Here is a 23,466-nt window from a genome sequence, read left to right as displayed (position 1 = left end):
CAAAATATAAGAACTGTTGCCTGATACAGCCAAATCCTGGAAAAACTACTGTCTGTCTATAACTATTAACGTGATGTCATTATCCTGTGAAATCCATTTATATTGAAGCACATTTGTAAAAAGTGGTTAAATTAACAGAAAAATGCTTCTTCTTTTTTCTTCTCATCTAAAGGTTCGTATACACTATAAGAAAATTGGGCGAGAATTTTCGTCCCAAAAACTTTCGTACGAAAGTGTGTGTACAATTTTCTACAGCCGATTGCGACCTTCTGAACAAAAATTTCCAACCTTTTTCTCATATGGGAACAGAATGAATAAGTTTCTCTTAATGTGTACCATTTTTATATGAGAAAAATCAGAAAAAAAACAAAAAAAAAAAAGCCTTTGTCGTACGAGAATTTTTGTACGATTTTTCGTTTATCGGTTGCAATTTGCTGTGAAACAATGTAGAAAATCGGATGATCCTTCGCCCGATTTTCTTATAGTGTGTACCAAACTTAACACAGGTATAATGTGATGCTCTCTTGAGAACTATGATTTAAAAAAAAAAAAAAGAAATGAAGGATTCTTTAATTAGTTTTACATTTTAAATATTCTGCACTTGCATGGGCCCATTTAAAACTATTACTACGGTGAAAGTTGTGTAATATTTTATAAACTGACCTTACGAATGAATTTTATGGATTGCATTCATTCACTGGATTCCAGGAAGTGAAGGTGACGAAGCCTAATTGCTTCCAGGAATCTGGTACATTGAAGCAATTGGCTATTAGCGCAGAATGTGAAGGTCACCCTCACATATTAGTTGCGAGTGCAGTTCTTTATGTTTCAACTGAAGATCTGAAGGTAGCACCATATACACTAAAGAACACCTAAAACAAGGTGCAAAATATGTTGTTTGCTAGTAAATGTATGTGGTTAATATCTGTAATGACAAGTATTTAGGATATGTACACTCCCTTTTTATGGTGCAAACATTAAAGAGGTTGTAACCCTATAAAAAAAAAAAAAAGATCCTGTTCCTTTAAAACATGTTAAAGCGCATCATGCTTGTGAGGTGTAATTTGTCCTTTTGTATGCTGTAAAAAACCTGGTTGATCCTGCCTGTTCCTGTGTCTCCCTGGGTGGGCTGACCACGTTAATCATGGCTGCTGTGCCATGATACCGTGGTCAGTTTACATGCCTCTGTCAGCCCGTAGTCAATCCCCCTCTCCCTTCCCTGCCTGTTAGCTCCTGTGTGTGAGCCACCCTCCCCTCTTGCCACTATTCTGTGTGGAAGTCAGTGCCCACAATTACTGCCAGCCCCTTTGTTATAACAAGAAATACTATTCGTTTAAATTCTGATCCCAAATACCTTATTCCACATCACCAATGTGCAGTCATGTGACAGCCTAACTTACGTCAGAGGGAAATCTGAGCCCCTCCCACTGTAGTCCTTGGATCAGGGAAGGAGAGCAGCAGGCATTCACATGACCGGACATCAGCGATGTGAAAAAAGATATTTAGCAGCAGAATTAAAAAAAAAAACATACACTGTGTAGCATAGCTTGTTATAACAGAGGGGCTGGCAGTAATTGAGACCACGGACTTAACAATCACTTTAGGGCAACCTGACTTCAACGCAACTTGAAGCAATGCCTGTGTAATCTTGAGGTCTATGGACCTCAAGTCCCATCAAAGTCGGACCAAAGTTGTGCAGTGACTACCTTGAAGTCGCTGCGACTTCAAGTTGCATAGATATGAACGATACTCATTGGAAATTACGGGGTACTACTTGTCATGTGACTTTGCAGTCCCAAGTTGCAGGACAAGTCGCATAAGTGTGAAAGGGGCCTTAGGCTGCTATCACACTGATTCGTTATTCTTCCATTTTTGTGTAAAAAAAAAAAAGGAAAAGGTTTTTCAAAGTCTTGTTTGGTGCAGTAAAAAGAAAAAAAAAACGCACAAAAATACACCCTCCCATTGAAATGAATGGAAAGCACATTAAAAACGCATCAAAACACACCCAAAACACTGCAAACACGTGATAAAAACGTGGTACAAATGCATATGCGTTTTTAGTGTGTTTTTGCAAGTAGCCTTATTAATACGTTTCTCTACAATTACATGCAAACCAAGCTTTTCAAGATTATTTTCAGTTACATGGATTGGATGAAGCCGTATAACACGGCCTGGGTGTTTTACAGTCCGCTTTTATTAATAAGGTTTAAACTGTTTGCTGTAAATGCCTAAAAGGTGTTAGCTGTTGTTGGGCTTTAATTTGTTTGTCCATTACTTAAAGAATATGTTACCCCAACATTTCATATTCTGGAAATGTGTCTGTTGTACCATGTATTTTATGAGAGTATCCTGTTCCATTTGTATTGCTTCCTTTGTGTGAAATTCCTGGTGTTCTTGCCAGTCCTTCTGCTTTCCTATCAAAAACTGACCACAGTAGGCAAGAGGACAGCATGGTCAGGTCTCTAGCTGTGCTGGGAACTCTGCCTCCTTTTCTCCGATTGTTATCAAACTTGTCCTGACACCCCCCCCCCCCTTCAAACCTTGATCAGCTACTCACTGGTAAGCTCAGTGTACGGTTTTTTATCCTCCCCCAGCTCTTCTGCAGCTGAGAACAGAGGGAATGTGATCACTTTTAAAAAAGGGGAAAAAGTTATTATAATGTTTTTTCATCTATTTACAAATGATTTGCCTTTCGTTTCTATTTTAAACTGAATGGGTTGTTTTACAAAGTGAGGGTTGAGATTTAGATCTAAAAATAGATCCAAGATCTAAAAGTAAATTGAACATTTGAAACCAGGATCTAAAAATAAAAATCCAACAGTTGAAACCAGGATCTAAAAATAGATACAGGATTGAAAAATATTATTAACAGTTGAGACCGGGATCTAAAAATAGATTGAACATTTAAGACCAGGGTCTAAAAATAGATCAAGGATCTAAAAATAGATGGAACAGTTAAGACCAGGGTATAAAAATAGATCAAGGATCTAAAAATATTATAAACAGTTGAGACCAAGATTTAAAAATAGATCAAACCGTTGAAACTAATATCTAAAAATAGATCCAGGATCTAAAAATTGTTCGAACAGTTGAAACCAAGATCTAAAAAAATATCCAGGATCTAAAAATAGATTGACAGTTGAGACCAGGATCTAAAAATAGATCCAGGATCTAAAAATATTATTAACAGCTGGGGCAGGATCTAAAAATAGATCAAACAGTTCAGACCAGGATCTAAAAATAGATCCAAGATCTAAAAATAGATTGAACACTTGAAACCAGGATCTAAAAATAGATTGACAGTTAAGACCAGGATCTAAAAATATATCCAGGATCTAAAAATAGATTGACATTTGAGACCAGGATCTAAAAATAGATTAAACAGTTGAAACCAGGATCTAAAAATAGATTGACAGTTGAGACCAGGATCTAAAAATATATCCAGGATCTAAAAATAGATTGACAGTTGAGACCAGGATCTAAAAATAGATCCAGAATCTAAAAATATTATTAACAGTTGGGGCAGGATCTAAAAATAGATCAAACTGTTGATACCAGGATCTAAAAATAGATTGAATAGTTGAAACCAGGATCTAAAAATAGATCAAACTGTTTACACCAACATCTAAAAATAGATTAAGGATTTTATATTAAAGCAGTAGCATTAAAGTGGGTTTCCTTGGAGGCATTCGATAAAAAGGAGGCCTGGAGTGCCGGCGGTTGAACAAGAGGATGGGGGCTGCTCTGTGCAAAACTATTGCACAGAACAGGTAAGTTTAGGCATGTTTGTTATTTAAAAAAAAAAGTTTACAACCACTTTAAATATACACAAATGCACAATACTGGTAAACGTTTACTTTAAGTTTAATTGTAATGCCCTCATTTACATCCAGTTTATTAGCCTTCATCTTCTCTGGGTTCAGATGCTGATCTTCCCCGCACAAAACCCTTAAAGTGGTTGTAAATGTTGGAATTTTTTTTAGAATAACAAATATATCATACTTACCTGCTCTGTGTAATGGTTTTGTACAAAGCAGCCACAATCTTCCTTTTCTGGGGTCTCCTGTCGGCGCTTCTGGTCCTCCTGCCTTCTGAGTGCCCCCATAGCAAACTGCTTTCTACCCGTGCGATCTCGATCCTTATTTGCACCGTGTGCTTGGCCCTGTCTCCTGCTCTCTCTTCACAAGCTGCGATGAACAGCATCCGAGTCCTGTAAGGAGGTAGAAAGAGTCCAGCGCTTCTGCTTCTGGGCACAGCGCTGGTTTGAGATTGTGATCAGGTACGTATACAGGGCAAGATCAGGGGTGGGGGGGCTTATCTCAAAAGGTTGTTACCCATATACACTATTTTTCATTATTGAGGGGATAAAGCAATAAAAGCCATCATATGATGGTAGTATACACAGAGAAATGCCACCAGCATGAAAATCAGAATTTCCATCACCTACCCATATAATATTGAAATGAAAATAGATTGCATGGGTTGCTCTCTTTCATCCTACACTTGTGCTTGATATTAGTAGATAAGAGGGTTAGTTTGTATATGGGAACCTTCATAGCAGTTTCAAAAGTCTAATAGGATGTTGTAGTTTTGTACTATGATATACAATACTTTAGGTCCCTTGACAAGAAGTATCATTTCATCTGCTGATGCAACATTACAAATATACAGTAAGACATGCTTCCATATGCCTTTACCCTGCATGCTTGAATAGTAAATGAGGGTGGTCATACACATAGGGAATGCCTGTAAGCACTAATGCCTCTGATTATGCAGAAAGCAGGTTACTACATTGTTCTCTACAGTCAGATGCATCTTACGGACATAAGCATTTATGACACAATGGGGTTGATTCATCAGAACTGGATGGTGCAAAATCTGGTTCAGCCCTGCAAAGCTACCAATCAGCTTTCAGATTTTTTTTTTTTTTTTTTATCAAAGCCTAATTAAACAAGCTGAAGTTAAAAGCCATGCAGTGCTGCACCAGACTTTGCACTCTCCAGGGATTTTGCACTCTCCAGTATACACCACTGTATACTTTAAAAATCACATTGCACAAAATTTATTGAGTTTTCTGTGTACAGATATCTGTTCAGCATAACTTTACAGGTGGTCAGACTTAACATAAGCTGAACTTTTAATGAAGGAGATGGCAGCTCCGTGATACCACCAGGGGTATTTTCTAAAAGTAGTGGGCCTGTGTGCAAGATCATAAGTTGGGCTCCCTTGCTGAAAGAAATGGAAAGTGCAGTATTTTGCGGCAAAAAGTGGGTGTGGTTTTCATTGCATTGAATATTGGGTGTGGCTTAAAAGAATGTGGTTAAATGGAGTATGAGAAAACTTACATAATTCAGAATGAGGCATTGTTGAATAGGAATTGCAGAAGGAGAAGAGGTCAGTAGTAAGTAACACAGAGTTCAGGGGTCAGTACTGATGCAGAGTGAAGAGGTCAGTAGTAAGTAACACAGAGTTCAGGGGTCAATAGTAATGCAAAGTGAAGAGGTCAGTAGTAAGTGATACAGAGTTCAAGGGTCAGTAGTAAGTAACAGAGTTCAGGGGTCAGTAGTAAGTAGCACAGAGTTCAGGGGTCAGTAGCGATGCAGAGTGAAGAGGTGAGTAGTAAGTAACACAGAGTTCAGGAGTCAGTAGTGATGCAGAGTGAAGAGGTCAGTAGTAAGTAAAACAGAGTTCAGGGGTCAGTAGCGATGCAGAGTGAAGAGGTGAGTAGTAAGTAACACAGAGTTCAGGAGTCAGTAGTGATGCAGAGTGAAGAGGTCAGTAGTAAGTAAAACAGAGTTCAGGGGTCAGTAGCGATGCAGAGTGAAGAGGTGAGTAGTAAGTAACACAGAGTTCAGGGGTCAGTACTGATGCAGAGTGAAGAGGTCAGTAGTAAGTAAAACAGAGTTCAGGGGTCAGTACTAATGCAGAGTGAAGAGGTCAGTAGTAACACAGAGTTCAGGGGTCAGTACTGATGCAGAGTGAAGAGGTCAGTAGTAACACAGAGTTCAGGGGTCAGTACTGATGCAGAGTGAAGAGGTCAGTAGTAAGTAACACAGAGTTCAGGGGTCAATAGTAATGCAGAGTGAAGAGGTCAGTAGTAAGTAACACAGAGTTCAGGGGTCAGTAGTAATGCAGAGTGAAGAGGTCCTTAGCATTTCCCCACACTTGTTGGGCACTGTGTGAGATCACAATGGGCCCCACCCCCCTTGGGGCCGCTATGGCCAGCAAGCATTGAACCCATGAAGACAACCCCGCTGGATCTCACCAAGGTGCATAGTCCTAAGGAGAGCTTGGTCTTTACCGGTACCCCCAACAAAGAAGGTTGGAAACTGTGTGGCAGCCCAAGGCTGTGGGTCTTGGAATTACCAAACTAATGGCAACTGAAAGCAGACAACAGGTAAACAAGGGATCAAATAAGATGTGTAGTCAAAGTCCTGAAGAAGGTCAGAGCATAGGTCAGACCGGTGTAGTAATCAGAAATCATTGGAAGGCCAGGGAAAGCAGCAAATAGACAAACATATATAAGGGTCAAACCTGAACGACAATCAGGATAACTTATAAGGGGCTAGTAAAGGCTTCTGCTTCTGCTTATGCGTTGATATAGTATATGATTTTAAATAATGATTTGTCACAGGCACACAGGTCAGGTGTCACTTTGAATCTAGTTTCAGACAAATAAAGGGGGCCTTGGAAAAGCATACTCATCCCAAAAAAGGAAAACACTGATAAGAAACCTGGTGAAGTATGTGGTGGGCTCCCAGAAGTGGTGATTTGGATCTAGTGCATCATTTAAACAAACCACACCATCATTTTGTGTTGATTTACTAAAGGGAAATAGATTGTGCACTTTGCTGAGTAAATGAGGTAAATCTTCACTTTGCAAAGAATATCCAATCACATGCAATGAAGAAAAAAAACAGCATTTTTGTTTGCACATGATTGGTTGATAGAAGTCAGCTGAGCTTTTGCTCATTTAGTAAGCTCTGAAGCAACTGTAGTAGTAGTGTAAAAAATTCTAGTCACTAGGCTCGTTTGTCTTTCGAATTTTCATTAAAGCGGAAGTATACTCCGCCATTAAACTTTTACCTACAGGTAAGCCTATAATAAGGCTTACCTGTAGGTAAAATGAATATCTCCTAAACCTGCACAGTTTAGGAGATATTTGCCCTGCATGCAGCCGCTGACAGCAGCGGCGAATGCGCTCTGAAGGTTCGGCGGACCTTCAGAGCTCTTTGCCGGCTCCTTGGCTTCCGGCCGCTCACAACGCCGAGGCCGCCGAACCCGGAAAAAGCTGAGGGAACATGAAAGCTCCCTCAGCGTTGTCCGGGCGACCGTGTCGGGGCTTTGTTCTAAGGTAAGTGTTTCATAATGAGCTAGTATGCTAGTATATTATGAGCTAGTAATGAGCTAGTATGCTAGTATACTAGCTCATTATGCCTTTGTCTTGCAGGTTTATTTTTTTTTATGTTGTGAGGATACAACCACTTTAACATCAGTAATTAAATAGCTCACCATGAAAGGAATTACTTTAAATTACTTTTATTATTTGAACGGCAAAAGTACCACTGTCTGCTATTTATAATAATCTTGCATTAGTATGTGTAGTAGGAATTCAGGAGGTTTGTAGTAAGATAACTGGCTTCATAGCAGCCATGTTTCCATTCCTTTGAGGCTGTAATGGACCAGAACCAGAAAATAATGTTCTCTGGTAAAAGCTATTCATCAGTGTTGCTATTATTTTTAACACTATGCACCTTTAGAGCTTTTTAATATTAAAATGTAATTCATGAGTATTCATTACTCACAGATACGTGGGGAAGGAAATTCAGAATTTAATATATGTATGAATCCTATCTTAATAGAAATATTATCACATAAAACAATATTCCATTCTTCCCTTTCACAGTTTTTTTTATTAACAGGTTATTTTTATGACTTTATCATACAACATAATGCATACCAGTACCGATTAACTATATATAATCAGTTCATCAATACTAGCTTTCAGATACCAAGTGGAAGGACAGCCAAGGCAGCAGATAGAGAAACATATCTAAAAGCTCGTGCAAACTATAAGAAAATTGGGCGAACATTTTCATCCAAAGAATTTTCGTACGATTTTCGTATAGTGTGTACACAACTTTCGGGAGCCGGTTCTGAATTTTCGTATGAAAATTCTTAACCTCCCTGGCGGTATGATTCTTTTGGATTTTAGGTGCTGAAAGTGGTACCATTATTTTGCATGTAATGCTTGTGAATGAGCAGCCCAAACCAACTGTATACATTTATTATATTTTATATATATATATATATATATATATATATATATATGTGTGTGTATGTATACATATATTATGTATACATATATTATATATATATATATATATATATATATATATATATATATATATATAATGTATACAGTTGGTTTGGGCTGCTCATTCACAATATATATATATATATATATATATATATATATATATATACATATATACTGTATATATATATATATATATTTACATAAAAAGTAAAACTGCAGGAAAGGGCACTGGGGGGCAAACTAATGTGATTTTTTTTTTATTTTGAATAGTATCAGTGTGTTTGGTGTGTTTTTACGTTTGAATTTGCCGCCGATTCCACCCCCCTGCGAACGTCACGTCGCAGGAGACGGAAGCCAGGGCACGGAGAGGATCGGGAGGAAGATCCGCCGCGAGACACATCGCTGGATCCCAGTGACAAGGTAAGTAACCTCTTTTACAGGATCCAGCGATGCTTCTGGCGGTACCCCGAGTGTGGCTCGGGGTTACCGCTTTCGGCTCTGAAATTTAACCCCGAGCCACGCTCGGGAATACCGCTAAGAAGGTTAAAGGGACAAACGCCAAAATGTTTCTCGTACAGAAAAAAATAAAAACTATTTTCGTTTAATGTGTACCATTTTCGTACGATTTTTGTACAGGAAAAATCAGAAAAGAAAGACTGCACACGATCAGAAACAGTAAACAGCAAAAAAAAAAAAGCCTTTGTCGTACGAGAACTTTCATACGAATTGTCGTTCATCGGTTTCCGATTTGCTGTGAAACATCGATGAAAATCGGATGATCGTTCGTCCGATTTTCCTATTGTGTGTACCCCACTTGGGTCTCAAACCCAAACAGCAACCAGGAGAAATAGATAGATTGCTAAAAACTCACAAGGGACTAACAAAGCTTCTGCTCATGCAACGATATAGTACACTGAGCAAAATTTAAATATATTAAACTATAATAATATATAATCAGTTCATCAGTTCTGGTTTTGTATTATGTTATTATAAAATTCTGCCCAGAAGCTGTGCAGGGATGCCACACCTTAATATAGGCTTACCTATAGGTACAAGTTGCTTAACCACTTCAGCTCCGGAAGGTTTTACTCCCTAATGACAGGCCGTTATTTGCGATTCCGCACTGCGTTGCTTTAACTGACAACTGCGCGTTCGTGCGACGCCGTACCCAAATACTATTGATGTCCTTTTTTTTAAAAACAAAATCCCAAAAAGTGTATAGTAATTGGTTTGCGCAAAGCAGAAAGTAGAAAATATTGGGTTTTTTTTTACAAACTACAGAATAGATTTATGAACTTTTTATTTTTTTTTATTAATAATGGCGGCGATCAGCGATTTTTATTGGGACTGGGACATTGCGGTGGACAGATCAGACCCCTAACTGACATTTTTGACACTTTTTGGGGACTAGTGACATTAATACAGTAATCAGTGCTAAATAATATGCACTGTTATTGTATAAATGACACTGGCAGGGAAGGGGTTAACGCTGGGGGTGATCAAGGGGTTAAATGTGTTCCCTAATTGTGCCTACTAACTGTGTGGGGGATGGATTTAACAGAGGCAGAAAGAGATCTGTGATTCAGTTTAGCTAAATCACACGATCTTTGCCTGCCTCTTTGACAGGAGAGCCGTCTTGCATTGTTTACATACCAGACGGCTCTCCTGTCAGTATTGCCGAAGATCGCCGCGGGAGGCCGGTGGCAATCGAGCCCGCTGCTCCCGCAGTCTGCCTCTTGCTGTGTCTTATTACAGTGGGAGCGCGGCTCCGGCGGCGCGGGACCGTGCTCATATAATCACGTAGATGTACGTGATTATGCGCAGCCGAGCCGCCCTGCTGCAGTAAATCTGCGTGGGGCGGTGTGCAATTGGTTAAAGAAAATAAATATTGTCCATATTTGACTCTTTGTAACTTTGTAAAAACCTTGTAATTAAAAAAAAAAAAAAAAAAAAAACATTGAAAAGAGTCAAGTAAAATCAGTAAAATCTCAATTATGCTTCAAATGAAAAGGTAAAAATGGTAAGTTGATTGCTTTAAGACTAGACCATGTGTTTAAAATAAGTCTACTGTAAAAGTGATGTTTTATTTATAGGCAGAGCCTGATGGGCTTCGTCAGGCCTTTGCTTCTTATGTGTTTGGATATTCCCTTCTTCAATTACCTACTGACCACATAAAAATGTTGTGTGTGAAAAAGATGATCCTGGCAGAGGATGGTTGTTTTGGGTGCCAAAGCGTGTCTAATCTTTCTTGTTATTTACACAGGGGATGAAGGTATGGAAATCAAGAAACAAATCACTGGTATGAGGAGACTGCTGAATGACAGCACTGTGCGGATTTACCAGCGTGTTGGCAAAGAAGGGGAGAAACTTAAGGAGGAGCGTCATGACTTGGATATGAGTTGGACTGGCAGTCTAAGCCCTCCATGTGCTGCTGATGATCCCATTCAGCCAGCACAGGCTCCATGGAATAACATGCCAATTCAAGCCAATGAGTTTTCAGGGCAATATGGAACTCGCTCTAAGACTGTACAGAATCATGTGAAAAGCCCAGTATCCAATGGTACGTAATGCTTTAGTGCATCTAAAATGGATGTATGGTTTGACATTTGTAAGCATTTTATATTATTTTGAGTTTTTTCCTGATGCCTGCAGACGTATCAACCCACAGTGAAATATACATTATTGTCATCACTGTAATCCCTGCAACCTGGAGATCTTCGGTGGTGCAGTTTGAAGTGTCATATTTATATTGAGTAAATGGGATAATCAAAGATTTCAGTAAACATTTTTGTACCATATATGTTTCGCAAGTCATTATATATTTAAAGTGTTACTAAACCCAAAACAGTAAAATCAGTCTGTATATGCAGTAAAGCATGCTTGTTATACTCACTGTGGAACCTAAGGGGTTAACCCTTCACATCATGTTTAAGTGCCGGTTCACACTTGTGCGATGCGGGAAGGCTGCGAATTCGCAGCCTGTTCCCGCATCGCAAACGCACATCTGGCAGTTCACACTGCCATATGCGATATGCAGGGGGTGTCAATTAAATGTTAACGACACCCCCAGTTTGATCGCATATCGCAGTGCGATCTGACAGTTTGCACAGGATCGGATCGCACAAGTGTGAACCACTGTGCGATCCGATCCTGATGCGGCTGGAAAAAAGGGTCCTGTGCATCTTTTGTGCGGGTGCAGTGCGAATTTAGCCATACAAAGTGTATGGCTGAACTCGCACCGCACAGCCGATCGCATGTAATGAAGGAGCAGTTACATTCGATCGCCGCACTCGCAATAGTGTGAACCGGCCCTTAGGGTCCTTTCACACGGTCCGCATCCGCCGACGGACTCTGTTCTGCTCAGTGGGGATCGATCCGCTGATCCCCGCTGAGCAGGCGGATGGCAGCTCTGTCTCCGCTCTGTGTGCAGAGACGTAGCTGTCAGATTCCCGCTGTTCTCTATGGGGGAATTGGATGAGAACGGACCGTCTGTCCGTTCTCATCCGATCTGATCTGCTGGACGGATGGAAAATAGGGTTTCTATCCGTCTGGATTTCATGAACAAGATCGGAAACAGATAGCAGCGGGTGTCAGCGGAGATGTCACCGCTGACATCCGCTGCCCCGTCGGGAAGCATGGAGCATCCGATCAGGTCCGCCTGAAAAACTGACAGGCAGATTTGATCGGATCATTCGTGTGAAAGGACCCCATGGCTATGTGATCCTGTCTCTCTAATCCTCCCCTTCTTCCACGGACTCCATCTCCTGATAGAACAGAGCATTAGGGGACGAGCTGCACATGCTCAGATTGATGTGTATTTCTAGAGAGTTTTTTTTTTTCTTGGGAGAGTGCATGTGATCAGCACAGGTCCAATCAGCACTGTCTAGACAGAGGGTCAGGGGTCATGCAGCCTTATAGGACAGTCAGGGGAGAATCAAAACTCCTCCTACAAGCTTTAACCAGACACTGATAGAAGTCACAAGACTGCTATATACTGCTGATGAAAAAAAGGTATTTAGCAGTTTATATCTACTAAAACTATTGCATTTCCATGTTCTGTGTACTGTGGGAGACCAGATATAGTGAATGCAGGGTCCTTGGTTTAGTAACACTTTAAGAAGCAGCTACCCATTAGGGACCCTAGGCGCAGACACGAGATACACACACATTAGACTATAATTATTTCATACTAGATTGTAGAACACATTAGCATAGCAGTATATGGAATATTAAAAGACAGTTACATTACACCAGAGTCAGAGAATATATCTATAGGCTGGTATAGAATTATCTGCTATATGCCTTGTCCCACTCTATCCAGTTTACATTTTGGTTGTTTAATATATAATCATACACAATGCGTTCTATTCTCATGGTACTAAAACAGTCATTTTGGCATGTGCTGGGAATCCAAATACATGAAGGTTATGAAAGAACTCTATAAAAAACATTTTATTAGGCAGTTTATTATGTTGTCCATTTTCAGTACAGCATTTGTTTTGCACTTTATTGAAATCAAATGGAAATGTATGCATATGATGAAAAAATGCATAGACATAGATTACCTTAAGTGAAAAGCACACATTAAAACTATTACATTTGGATATATAATATGCAGTTGAAGCTATAAGCAATTCTTAAAGCGGAGTTCCACCCTGGGAAAGTTTTTTTTAATAAAAATACCCCCAGGACAGTCAGGGCTAGTGCATTCCACAATGCCTAGCCTCTGATCTGTCCCGGGTTGCACTTACCTTTAAGAAGAAATACTTACCTTGAAAATGTATTGTCCAGCGCTGCCATCTCAGGTGTGGGCAGCTTGAAGCCAGCGCGATCCTCTTCTGCATCCTCTTCCGTCTTCTTCGGTCCCACGATGCACTGCACCGGCCCCGCCGTCACTTCCGGTGCCGCAGCGTCATCCCTGCACAGCTTCTGGGCATGCCCAGAAGCTGTTTAGCAAGGTATGACGGCGCCTGCACCGGAACTGACGTCGGGGCCGGTGCAAGCGCATTGATTCCTGGGAGCGATGACGTTCAGCTCCCAGGAATCATTGCAAGCCAGGAAGTGACGAATCGCCGTGGCCGCCGAGGGGAGGAAGAAGGAAGTAAGGTAAGTATATTTTCTTCTAAACAAGGTAAGTAAAAAATAAATAAAAAATTGCGATTATCCATTTGTTTTTCAGGTGACCCGGAGCAAGAAGATGGAGGTAAGTGTAATTTTAGGGTGGAACTCCACTTTAACTATTCTGTAATAATGTCCTCAATTATCAATGTATATTCTCAGTTAGGAAAGAATTACTGTAAGGTACTTACCTCTCAACTCCTGCTCGTGGTTGTGTGGGGTGACTTATACCCTCATTGTACCTTGCACATTCCTTCACATAAGCATGCAAGCCCATGGCTGAGGATGTATGCTGGAGCTTCCAGCACTGATTGCTCCTTTGGTTTAATTATGGGGTCTTCACCCTTAAATTAGCATTTAGGATAGTGTCAGCCCACGTTTAAGGATAAATGTTTTTTTCTCTATAGTTCCTCTCTTCTTGTTCCAAAAATTTCAAGACACTTTTTCTATCATCATCTGCTGGTCGCTCTAACATCTGCTACATCTCACTAGACCTCCTACTTTTCCTTGCATTTTAAAAGAGAAGTGTGGCCAAAGCTTTTTTGGTCATACCTCTCTTGTTGATCACATTAGTGCACTTAGGTATGCGCTCATGTGACCCAGAGTCAGCTGAGAGCCAGCTATTGTTCTGCTGTCAGCAGACATGGCAGAGCCGCTTCAGGTTTTAAAAAGTATCCCGCAAATATTTTCGGGTTCCACCCAGCTGCCTGATTGACAGATTGCTTCATCTCTCTGTGCGTGACTGATAGCTGAAGCCAGCCTTGCCCACGCCCTCACCGGCCCGGTGCTCTGGTGAGTGCTGGAGGAGCAGGATGGAGAGCGGTGACTGGCGGTCACCGCTCTCTGCTCTGAGCTGACCAAGAACTGAGCAATCAGCAGCCATGGGATTGCTTAGTTCTTGATCTTAGAGCTGACATTGGAAAGTTGCAGAACTCACACAAATGCTGCAGCCTAAAGTTGAGTATAGGTATTTATTTTTTATAAACCCTAAACTTCTCCTTTAACACTCTGTTTCTGACCCCCCCCCCCCCCCCAATTCCTTACCTCTGGCCTGTCTGTGCCTATCCTTCTGCCTGATCCTTCGTACTCCACTGTGGTCATGGCTAATTATTCAGCTACCGTAATCCTGTTATAAATCCTGTACGAGGTGATGAACATAAACCATCCTTGAAAGATGGCCGATAAAGTCAAAGAGCTCTGTAGAGTGATTATCACTGCTAAGCTTTATAAGAGTCAATATATGCATATAACGTCAGCGTCCTATATCCTTTTATGTTTAAATTGCCCAAGTTTGGGACCAGCCTACCTTAGAAACCCCCGAAGACTAATATATTCTATCACATGCATCCACTGTGGACTAATATAATTTATCACATGCATCTCCTGAAGACTAATATATTCTATCACGTGCATCCACTGAAGACTAATACCATTTATCACATGCATCCACTGAGAACTAATACCATTTATCACATGCATCCACTGAAGACTAATATATTCTATCACATGCATGCACTGAAGACTAATATCATTTATCACATGCATCCACTGAAGACTAATATATTCTATCACATGCATCCACTGAAGACTAATATATTCTATCACATGCATCCACTGAAGACTAATATCATTTATCACATGCATCCACTGAAGACTAATATATTCTATCACATGCATCCACTGAAGACTAATATATTCTATCACATGCATCCACTGAAGACTAATATCATTTATCACATGCATCCACTGAAGACTAATATATTCTATCACATGCATCCACTGAAGACTTATATATTCTATCACATGCATCCACTGAAGACTAATATATTCTATCACATGCATCCACTGAAGACTTATATATTCTATCACATGCATCCACTGAAGACTAATATATTCTATCACATGCATCCACTGAAGACTAATATCATTTATCACATGCATCCACTGAAGACTAATATATTCTATCACATGCATCCACTGAAGACTTATATATTCTATCACATGCATCCACTGAAGACTAATATATTCTATCACATGCATCCACTGAAGACTAATATCATTTATCACATGCATCCACTGAAGAATAATATATTTTATCACATGCATCTACTGAGGACTAATATCATTTATCACATGCATCCACTGAAGACTAATATATTTTATCACATGCATCCACTGAAGACTAATATATTTTATCACATGCATCCACTGAAGAACAATATAATTTATCACATGCATCCACTGAAGAACATTTTATCACCTGCATCCACTGAAGACTAATATATCATTTATCACATGCATCCACTGATCACAATCATATTAACATAAACAAATACGTGAGTATTATTTTGTCGGTGAGGGAAAATGCACATCATTCACACTTTTAGTGGAGTGAGCTTACTTTATTACAAAAGCACTAAAGTAAGGGACATATTTATAAAGCAGAGAATCTGATATTTGGCAAACATTCTCTGCAGGTGAATCTTCCAGTTGCCCAGCGTTTTAAATAACATTGATTTATTCATCACAAGAGAATATTTTGTGAAAGTCACATTTACCGTTCTAAAATAAATTGTAAGAAGGTTCACGCTATCTACTACTGCTGACATGTCTAACGTTCGTTGAAATTGTCATTTTCTGGGTACATTCTTCAATCAAGACCCTCCGCTTCTATTAGATAGGTGGGGGCCTTAAAGCTGAACTCTGGGCAATTTTTTTTCTTCCAATGCAAAGGGGCTGTGGCCACACTGCATGGGTTGACTACTTGTTTTTGTCTAGGTGTACAGAAAGCCAAGATATATTCACCTAATCCTCCGATCCTTCAGTGCACGACCAGTCCCTTTGGCACTTCTGGACCGGAAGGATTTGCCCCCTTAATGACCAGGCCATTTTTTGGGATTCGGCACTGCGTTATATTAACGGGGAATTGCGCGGTCGTACAATGCTGTACCCATATAGAATTGATGTCCTTTTTTCCCACAAATAGAGCTTTCTTTTGGTGGTATTTGATCACCTGTGCAATTTTAATTTATTGCGCTAGAAACAAAAAAATAGCGACAGTTCTGAAAAAAAAACGATAATTTTCACTTTCTGCTTAATAACATTCCCCCCAAAAAATGAAAAAATCGAATTTTTTCATAATTTTAGGCCAATTTGTATTCTGCTACATATTTTTGGTAAAGAAAATACCAATAAGCGTGTTTTGATTGGTTTGCGCAAAAGTTATCACGTCTACAAACTATGGGATGTCATTTTTATTTATTCATTTTTTACTAGTAACGGCGCTGATCTGCGATTTTCAGTGGGACTGCGACATTGCGGCGGACAGATCGGACCCCTAACTGACATTTTTCACACTTTTGGAAGGAACCAGTGCCATTACTACAGTAATCAGCGCTAAAAATATGCACTGTTACTGTACTAATGGTAATGACACTGGCAGGGAATGCGTTAACTCAGGGGTGAGCAAAGGGTTAAGTGTAAGCCTAGAGAGTGTTTTCTAACTGTGGGGGGGATGGGCTTGTGAAATCAATACAGAGACCTGTGTTCCTAAATAGGAGGAACACAGAAGCTATGTATTGATTCCTGAGAGAACAGCGGTCTGCTGTGTTTACAACAGCAGACCGCCATTCTCTCTTCATGGGGAGCGATCGTGGGTAGCCAGCGGCAATCGCAGCCCCCGGCCCCGTGGATCGGCTTTCCTGGCTTGCAAATGCGATGCGTGGGAACCTGCCGACCTGCCACCGTATAACTGCGGCGGCTGGTCGGCAAGTGGTTAAAGGCATTTTTTTTTTATTTAACAAACATGGTATACTTACCTGTTCTGTGCAATAGTTTTGCTCAAAGCATACCTGAACCTCCTCTTGTGGGGTCCTCCGCCGGCACTCTCAGCTCCTCCTTTTCTCCTCCAATCCCCAAAGCCTGCCTCTCTGTCCCAAAGCACTTGCTATGGGTGCAGACATTGTTGGCTTGCTTCAGAGCCACGCTGTGTGTGTCTATAGGAACACATCGCGTGGCTCGGCCCCGCCCCCCGCACCCTCCTCACAGGAATTGATTAACAGCAACTGGAGCCAATGCCTCTGTGTCCTGTGAGGAGAGAGAGAGAGAGAGCAGTGCTGCTGCTCCCGGGCACAGTGGAGGATCGAGATCGGGTTTAGGTAAGTATGCGGGCTAGTCATGGAAGTTTCTTTAACCATAATACAGAGAATGCATTAAAGCATTAAAAGTAAACCCCTACAGATACCCAGTAAATTGACTGGCCTCAGGTGATACATGAAGATTAAACAAATTCTCCTACATAAGTTGTACCTGTCTATCTGCAGTGGCTCCCGCTGCTGCCAAAAGCCAATCAGGAGTGCGAGTCCCTGGAGAGGCAAGACTGTGGTGGACACCGCTGGATCGATTGGGAGCTCATGTAAGTAATAGGGGGGTCTAGAGGGATTCTGCACAAAGAAGGTTTTTTGTATAGAATGCATAAAGGTAAAAAAAAAGCCTTGTGCCCTTAAAACTACTTTAATGTGAGTTAAAACATTTTTAATAAACTGCCCACTAGATGGTTCTTTCCCTTCTACACACAAACACAGGAGCAATGAGGAAAATTGCATGCGTTTCGGACAAGACTCGCACCGCATTGCTGTTCAAATCACATGGGATTCTTTGCAGTGCGATATGCGCCCATGCATTTTTTATTGACACAAATCGCACCGGAAAGTATCAGTTTTGGTATCGGGAGCATTTTCACGAGTACGGAAATGAAAATGCTTGGTATTGGCACCATCGGTATCGGTGCATCCCTAGTTATAATGTCTCAGACAGCACAGAAACAGTTTGGGAAAAATTGAAGTTAAAGAAGAACTTCAGGCTCCCCCCAAAAAAATTAAGTCAGCAGTTACAAATACTGTAGCTGCTGACTTTTAAAGGAGTAGTCTGAAGCAAAGTGTTTCTGGGGGAAATAGAGCATCACACAAAGTTATATCACATTCAAATATACTCACGTTTTCCTTATGGTCTTCTTCCCGGTCTTCTCGTTTTTCTCTCCGGCCGGAAGCTGGGTCTTCTGATGATGCTCGACTTCTTTCTTATTCATCCGCCGCCATCTTCGCCCAGTGACTCATCGATTCCAGGAGTCACTGCGGGCTGCGCCGGCCTCCACGCCCGGAGTCGAATACTCCCCCTGACCTAATTTATGCATATATGCGCTGAGCTGAGCTGTCATTGGCTCAGCTCAGCAAATGCCGATTGGAGCGCTGTCCTCCAATCAGCGGTTACGTACCGCGCATGCGCATGTCCGACCGTAGAAAAATCTACGGATAGTAAATTTCTACAGAAGTCCATTGTACGCTTATTCACAGCACGTCTTGCTCCTTTCTCCCAGTGTAGGGAGACAGTATCTTATTACATAGCAACACCGCCTGTCTAATGTGTGGTAACACTGCCTGCCTAATGTGGGGTGAAATTTACTGACAACCTTGCGTGTTTGGGGGGGGGGGGGTGGATTATACTGCCAACCTTGTGGGGGGAAATTATACTGCCAACCTTGTGGGGGGGAATTATACTGCCAACCTTGTGGTTTGGTGGGGAATTATACTGCCAAGCTTGTGGGGAGAATTATACTGCCAACCTTGTGGGGGGGGAATTATACAGCCAACCTTGTGGGGGTTATTATACTGCCAACCTTGTGGGGGTAATTATACTTCCAACCTTGTGGGGGGTAATTATACTGCCAAACTTGTGGGGGGAATTATACTGCCAACCTTGTGGGGGGAATTATAATGCCAACCTTGTGGGGGGAATTAACCACTTTACCACCGGAGGATTTTCCTGCTAAAAGACCAGGGGGTTTTTTGCGATTTTTTACTGCGTGACTTTAACAGACAATTGCGCGGTCGTGCGACGCTGTACCTAAACGAATTTCACGTCCTTTTTTTCCCACAAACAGAGCTTTCTTTTGGTGGTATTTGATCACCTGTGCGATTTTTTGATCATGCGCTATAAACAAAAAAAGAGCGTAATTTTTGCAAAAACAGCAATATTTTTCACTTTTTTTTATATGAAATTCCCCCAAAAAAAAATGTAAAAATCAAAATTTTTTAACATTTTCGGCCAATTTGTTTTACGCTACCTATGTTTGGTAAAAAAAATCGCAGAAAGCGTATTTTGATTGGTTTGCGCAAAAGTTATCGCGTTTTACTAACAAAGGGAAAGATTTTTGTCATTTTTGGTGTTTTTTTTTTTAACGAGTAATGGCGGCGATCTGCGATTTTTTTTGCGGTACTGCGACATTGCGGCGGACAGATCGGACCCTTGACTGACATTTTTGACACTTTTGGGGGTACCAGTGACATTACTGCAGTAATCAGTGCTATATATATGCACTGTTACTGCAAAAATGACACTGGCAGGGAAGGGGTTAACAGTATTGGACAGGGAGGGGTTAAGTGTGTCCTAGGGGCGTGATTCTAATTGTGCAGGGACAGGTCTACTAGTGTAAAAACAAAGATCAACAGTTCTACATAGTAGAACTCTCTGATCTTCACTTTTACACAGGGAGAACTGACAGGCGGCTTGTTTACATAAGCCGCTCTGTCTTTCTCCCGCTGTACCGGCGATCGTAGTGTGACCGGCGTACATCTAGTCCGCTAGTCACACTCCCACACTCCTCCGTGAACGAGCCGAGGCGGGCGCGCGCCTCAGCGGGCACGCGCCCGCCCGCTATTGGCTCTAGAAGGAGTGACAGGCGAGCGACGTAGACCTACGTCACTCTGCCTGGCCGGGGCCGACTGCCGCAGTAAATATACTGTGCGCAGTCGGCAACCGGTTAAACTGCCAACCTTGTGGGGGGAATTATACTGCCAACCTTGTGGTTTGGTGGGGAATTATACTGCCAACCTTGTGGGGAGAATTATACTGCCAACCTTGTGGGGGGGAAATTATACAGCCAACCTTGTGGGGGTTATTATACTGCCAACCTTGTGGGGGTAATTATACTGCCAACCTTGTGGGGGGTAATTATACTGCCAAACTTGTGGGGGGAATTATAATGCCAACCTTGTGGGGGGAATTAAACTGCCAACCTTGTGGGGGGAATTATACTGCCAACCTTGTGGGGGGGAATTATACTGCCAACCTTGTGGGGGGAATAATACTGCCAAACTTGTGGGGGGAATTATACTGGCAACCTTGTGGGGGGAATTATACTGTCACTTGTAGTTTTTACTTAGATCTATGCAGCATCTCAATAAATAAAGAAATATATATATAGATATAGTGAAATGCTGCATATATCTAAGTAAAAACTATAAGTCACAGCATGCCCGTACAGTATTTTTATGTATGGGCATGCTTTGACTTGTAGTGTGCACCTAGATGTATGCAGCATATCACTCTATATATATATATATATATATATATATATATATATATATATATATAAACATATAATAAGTTTTAAAACTACAAGTCACAGCATGCCCATACATAGAAATACTGTAAGGGAATGCTGGGACTTATAGTTTTCCTCTTGAGGTAATAAGCATTTCAATATAAATACATATAATGAAATGCTGCTTACATCAAGGGGAGAACTACAAGTCACAGCATGCCAATACAGTATTTTTATTTTTATGTACGGGAAAGCTGTGACTTGTAGTTCTGGATAAGGGATGGTTGGGGGACTAACATGGAAAGGGGGTATGTGTATTGTACTTTATTTTACCATTATGGGATGGTGATTGGTGCACAACTTCCAATCCTTCGGCACGCTGCTGCTCCGGCACTACAACCTCTAGCGATGTAAGCTTTACGTGCTTACATCACTAGATGACGCGTGCGTGCGCACGCACGCAGCGGCGGCCGAAAGCTCATTGGAGCTCGGCAAGCCAATAGAAGAGGACGTATTTTACGAGGCGGGGATAGGGAAATAGGTGCGAGAGGAGGGGGCGTGTAATATTATAATTTAGGGAGGGGGCCGAGCGGAGGAGTCACAGGGGGAGGGCAGGAGATTACCGGAAGAGATGAGCGGGCATGCTGGGAGAGGTAGTTTTATCATGGCGGCCATAGAAGAAAACCCGGAAGTGCTGAAAACTTCGGGAGGGAATAAAAGAATAACCGCTGGGCCGATTTTCTTGAAAGTGGCGACATTGAAAAGGTATTTCAATTGGCTAAATTCTGGCATTTTGTGGAATGGGGCTTCAGACTACTCCTTTAATATTAGGGCAATTACCTGTCCAGGTATCCAATGGTGTTCTCACCAGAGCCGATTTTTTATCTTGACTAAGGGTTCCTACTGCACATGCGTGAATCATGCTGCACTTTGTGAATGGGCCGTCTGTGGGGGAAGGAGGGGCCGAACTTCCGGCTCAGTGTGCCATGGGTAGTGGGAGCGGGGGCCAAATGTGCCAGTGGAGTGGGGGGAGAAGGCAGAGTATGGGAGCTTCCTCTTTTGAGTGGAGCCCCGCTTTAATCTGTTGTAATGCATTTTAGCACTGGTTTTTCCTTACTTTAAAAAAGGTTTAAATCTCACTAATGGGGACACAGACAGCAATAAAAACGAACAGGTGTTCTAATCCCTCCTGTCCCCTTCCGCTGCCTTTCACCGCTCCACCTGGGTCTCTTGTCCCACCGGGAGACCCGAGCAACCCGGGATGTCTGCCGGCTGGTCACAGTCCCGATAATGTCACTTGCGGTTTACTCGGCTGCCAACAGCGCCGATTTTGAAAAATACAAAGTATTCAAAAATGCAGATCTTGGCGTTTAGACCCCAGATCCCTCCATAAAGAGTACCTGTCACTGCCTATTACTGTCACAAGGGATGTTTACACTACAATACAGCAATAAATGTCATCAGATTTTTTTTTTTAAATTTAAAGCGTCACCTATGGAGATTTTTAAGTACCGTAGTCTGTCGCCATTCCACGAGTGTGTGCAACAATATTAAAAAAAAATGTGTGCTAACTTTACTGTTTAGTTTTATTTAAATTCAGTGAAGTGAATTTTTTTCCCAAAAAATTGCGTTTGAAAGACCGCTGTTCAAATACGGTGTGACAAAAAATACGACCGTTATTTTATTCTCCAGAGTCTTTTCTAAAAAATATATATATACCACACTTGCTGGACAGCTTGTTCTATTAAAGGAAGCTGTCCGCTGTATGTATATATACTCTACGTCCTGGACAGGGAGGGGTTATACTGGGAATAGTTTGCAGTCAGGGAATATTTTGTCACTTCTGGTGTGGGTGCTTTGTTTCCTGGCCGTAACTAGCCAGTAAAGCAGTCGCTCAAATCAATCTTGGTTTGAGCGGCTGCTTTGGAGGGCAAAGGAGAGATCTAGGGTCTCTCAGTAAAGAAAATCTGTCACTGCCTACGCTATCACAAAGGGATGAGGTTCATCCCTTGCGATAGCAATAAAGTTAATTTTAAAAAAATTTAAGTGAAAGTGAAAAAAAAAAGAAATATATAAATAATAAAATAAAAATTAAAGCATCTCCATACCCCCCTCTGTTAACTCACAAATGCAAACGTAGGTTCCCACATGCATATGTAAACGATGATCGCACCGCGCATGTATGGTATCATTTTGAGTGTCAGAGTGAGAGCAATAATTCTAGCTCCGAACTTCCTGTTTGATTCTAAACTTGTAACCTGCAAAGACTTTTAAAGCATCACCTATGGATAATCTAATACACTGTGGTTTTTGCCATTCCTCAGGCATGCGCAGTTTCAAAGCTTGACAGGTTAGGTATCTCTTCATTCAAGATAACATCATCCTTTACCAAAACATTAGGTATTAAATTGTGTTTAAATTGCATACACTAAAATTCATCAGTATATTTTTTACTGAAAATATCGTGTGACAAAAATTTCAGCAGTAATCGTTTTATTCTCCAGGATCTTTGCTTTCAGAAAATATTTAATCTGTGTATGGGAGAAATGTCAGAATTGGCCCGGGGGAGGGGGGGGGCATGTGGTTAAAGGAGAACCTTGGGGTTACTAAAAGATCAAACATACATACTATCTATGCTGTAACATCA

At 41.2% G+C, this 23,466-nt stretch overlaps 1 protein-coding gene across 1 annotated transcript in view; it reads left to right on the top strand.

Moving 5' to 3' along the window:
• The window catches only part of BEND7 (BEN domain containing 7), a 123,616-nt gene that overhangs the window by 52,406 nt on the left and 47,744 nt on the right, over positions 1-23,466 (top strand). Inside the window, exon 3 of the mRNA XM_082255413.1 lies at positions 10,584-10,880. Within this exon, the coding sequence (XP_082111539.1) occupies positions 10,584-10,880 (297 nt within the window). The remainder of the gene's footprint in view (positions 1-10,583; positions 10,881-23,466) is intronic.

This window comes from Pelophylax lessonae, assembly GCF_965119305.1.
Source record: "Pelophylax lessonae genome assembly, chromosome: 4".
NCBI classification, from domain to species: Eukaryota; Metazoa; Chordata; class Amphibia; order Anura; family Ranidae; genus Pelophylax; species Pelophylax lessonae.
The sequence above is the reverse complement of the archived record's forward strand: the minus strand, read 5'-3'. Positions and strand labels throughout refer to the sequence as shown.